Below are 3278 nucleotides of genomic sequence, written 5' to 3' on the forward strand. Positions count from 1 at the left end.
CCATTCTTCATTTCCACATTTTGCGAATCGCGGGGATGAACCGACGATTCGCGGACCGCTAGTATTCGTCATTAGAAGCCATTCTGCCACGTTGTTATTTTGTGCGGCTCACTAGAGAAGTTTGATTCAAACCTTGGCACTGGCGCGGCAAATTGTGTTGCCACATTATTTCAGAAATAATGTGGCTGATGGAATATACCGTTTGCGAGTTCATCTTTGATGACTCATCAGTGATGGTCGATACGCTTGGTCTCGGGGCTTTCAACAGTCATAAGGAACTGATAGGGACGACTCGGCATCGCTTTAACCCTGATGGGACCATCCTTGGCGACTATCATATCCTCCCTAATAGTGACAGAGCCATCCTCCATACCAGGGAGGGTGAGGCCACAAGTCTCCATTGCCATGGATTTACCACATGGAGCGGGGTTGTTGTGCACGTTTTTGACATCTGGATTACGGATAGTCCTAGACTAGGACTCCTAGTTGACATATGCATACGTACATTGCCTGGCCTGATAGCCTGGAGATCATACATTCCGAGACGGACTCCTGAGCTTGCCCTGTACTCTCCACGCACTTCTTCGCTCGGGAATTCGACCTCTTGATGAATTTACGATAGACTGCTCCAATTGATTTCCGATGTGGGGTATTTCACGCGCGCACAACTCACATGTGCATCTACGAGAGCAGCTTCTGTTTTTATCGACGACAACCTGAATGTCTCCCCTTATCCGCGCTCGCCCACCCGGTAGCGGTCAATCCCACGCCCACGTGCGTGAATATACGGAGGTGCCAAGCCCAGAGGATGGAGGAACGGAGAGACGATAATTAAGGGCAGTAGCCTTAGAGCAGGGATAGTGTACCTTCCCGAAGTCCGACTTTGGGAAGGTTCACATCTTCCCGATCTTCCACATCTAAGGTACGGGAAGGTACCACTATCTCGACTTTGAAAGTCGAGATATAACCATAACCAGAATACATTAGCAAAACATAACCAGAACAAAGAATGAATCAACCAAAGGTAAGAATGGCTGAACCACTTTACTAAGTAACAAATATGAAGCACTCTAGCTGAATGAGATAAATCATACAAAAAGTTTACGGCTATCGAACGATCCAATAACCCAAAGACAGTCACGTTCTTGAAGGTGGTATCGTCGCACTCGCGTAACACTGAATAAACACTTTATCAAGTGCCTGAAACCTCGTTCGGAATAGCACAACGGTCAACACTGATGTTTCAGTCGTATAGCACTGACATGAAAACAAGACAAGCTTACTAGGCCTTGTCTCGTGGATCCGAGTCGACCGCTGCAAACTGATACACAATTTTTACAACAAAGCGAGATATCGAAGCACAACATTCCTCACTTTGAGGGAACAGGACGGGACATCGTTCATACCAATAAAGTAGTTGATTCTGATCACGAATCTTGAGCGACAATTGAACTGGAAACTGGAAAATATCTTTGAGGACAAATGCTTAGGACCCGACAGGGGTATTTTTCCCAGAGCATAATGCTCTGGGAACAAGAACGAGCTTCGTAATGATTACGGAACTTACAGAATCAAGAATGGAATAGGCACCGTCTAACACCTTGACGAAGACCAGTTCACGGGACAGGACGAAAACTGAACATTTCATAAGACAAGTCGTCTCAGACGACTTAGATATCGGGGTATCTGACAATTTAGAAGTACACAGGACTGGCATGCCAGATCTCCCAGCGCCAGTGCCAGTCGTTCTTGTAGACCAAGACATTTACCCAGGCGTTTAGATTTACGCCAGAAAAGAACTCCCACTTGTTGGGCACGTTATCCAAGGTGTTGCCCTTAACATCTATCGAGACTCCGGCACCAGCAATCAAAAGAGAGATGCTGGTTCCAATCTCGCCGTAGGCAGTAATTACATTGTTCGGTTTCGCAGTACAGCCAACCTTAGCGTATATACTCCAATTGATGATGGAGCCAACAACAGGTAAGTTCACGTTGAAAGTGACTTTGATCTCTATTTCGGCTCTGAAAGTGCGCTTGTCGGGCTGAAGCAAATCCTCCCCAGAGGCCGATCCAGAAATACAAACGACGATATTAAGGCTGACACCCTCGCCCCACTGCCAGACAATTGCACACCCCTCAGCTTTAACGGTCATGTTGAGTACGGGAGCACCATCGGATTTCCCTATTGCAATGATCACTTTCAATGAAGCAGACTTCTTGTCATCCTTCACATCCACGAAGGTCATTCCGGCATTGAGAGAGAACTTTTCCATAGTGGCGTCGGCAGAGACAAAGAGGCAATACCTTTGCACTTGCTTGCCCTCGTCGTTTCTGCAGCTCTTGGGGAATTCGAACTTGACGAGTTGAACCATCCGCCTGTTGTATTCCGTGTGGAAAAAGGTATCGGCAGCGGATCCCTTGGGAATGTCAAAGTACATCACACCGGCCTTCGCACCGGACAAGCCTCTACGAAGCCTGCGGGACTTCAGCCAGTCGACTTCTTCCGCATCTTCGAAGAAGTTACGCTCATCTTCGGCAATGAATGTGGCGGTGACGTAATCGAGATTGACTGGGGGAGCATCACCATCACCCTCTCCCAAACGGCGGGAACTGGTGATATGATAGGTCGTATGCATCTCCTTCTCGGCTTCAGCGACATCGATGGCATCATCGAGCTCCTCGTGGTTGGAGTAATCGGTCTCCTGGAGGGTTTTACCTCTAATGCTGTTTATACCAAGAAGTTTGACTGGTTTCTCATCGTTAGAATCGGTATAGAAAATCCAGTGATCAGGGTACATACCCGTCTGATAAAGAGCTGAGTAGTTTGCCTTGCTGGTGGCATCGACTCCCTGAGGACCCCACTTGATGTACTTGTGAACGGTAGCACCACCGAGGGTTGTGGTGCCTTCGGACGTCCATCCGTCTTCCTGAAGGCTTCCAGGGGCCTTGGCCGCACCGAGAAGGCGCACAGATTCCGGCTCCTGTTTGGTCTCAGAAATTGTGATAGCCTGATTCTTGTAAAGCTGGTCGATACGTGTGGTCTCGGGGCTTTCAACAGTCATAAGGAACTGATAGGGACGACTCGGCATCGCCTTAACCCTGATGAGACCATCCTTGGCGACTATCATATCCTCCCTAATAGTGACAGAACCATCCTCCATACCAGGGAGGGTGAGGCCATAAGTCTCCATTGCCATGGATTTACCACATGGAGCGGGGTTGTTGTGCACGTCCTTGACATCTGGATTACAGATAGTCCTAGTTGACATATGCATACG

The 3278-nt window shown here is 48.2% G+C and overlaps 2 protein-coding genes across 2 annotated transcripts; both read right to left on the reverse strand.

The window, feature by feature from the left end:
- Positions 1-227: 227 nt before the first annotated feature.
- On the reverse strand, positions 228-401 carry Pmar_PMAR028854 (hypothetical protein; the record flags this gene model as incomplete). The annotated part of the gene is made up of 1 exon (XM_002768436.1): positions 228-401. The coding sequence occupies one exon, from the start codon at positions 399-401 to the stop codon at positions 228-230; it is 174 nt and encodes a 57-aa protein (XP_002768482.1).
- A 1293-nt stretch (positions 402-1694) lies between these two features.
- Positions 1695-3191, reverse strand: Pmar_PMAR028855 (hypothetical protein; the record flags this gene model as incomplete). The annotated part of the gene is made up of 1 exon (XM_002768437.1): positions 1695-3191. One exon carries the CDS (start codon positions 3189-3191, stop codon positions 1695-1697), a length of 1497 nt encoding a protein of 498 aa, XP_002768483.1.
- Between the last annotated feature and the right edge of the window lie 87 nt (positions 3192-3278).

The sequence above is a fragment of the Perkinsus marinus genome (assembly GCF_000006405.1).
Source record: "Perkinsus marinus ATCC 50983 genomic scaffold scf_1104296968306, whole genome shotgun sequence".
NCBI classification, from domain to species: Eukaryota; Perkinsozoa; order Perkinsida; family Perkinsidae; genus Perkinsus; species Perkinsus marinus.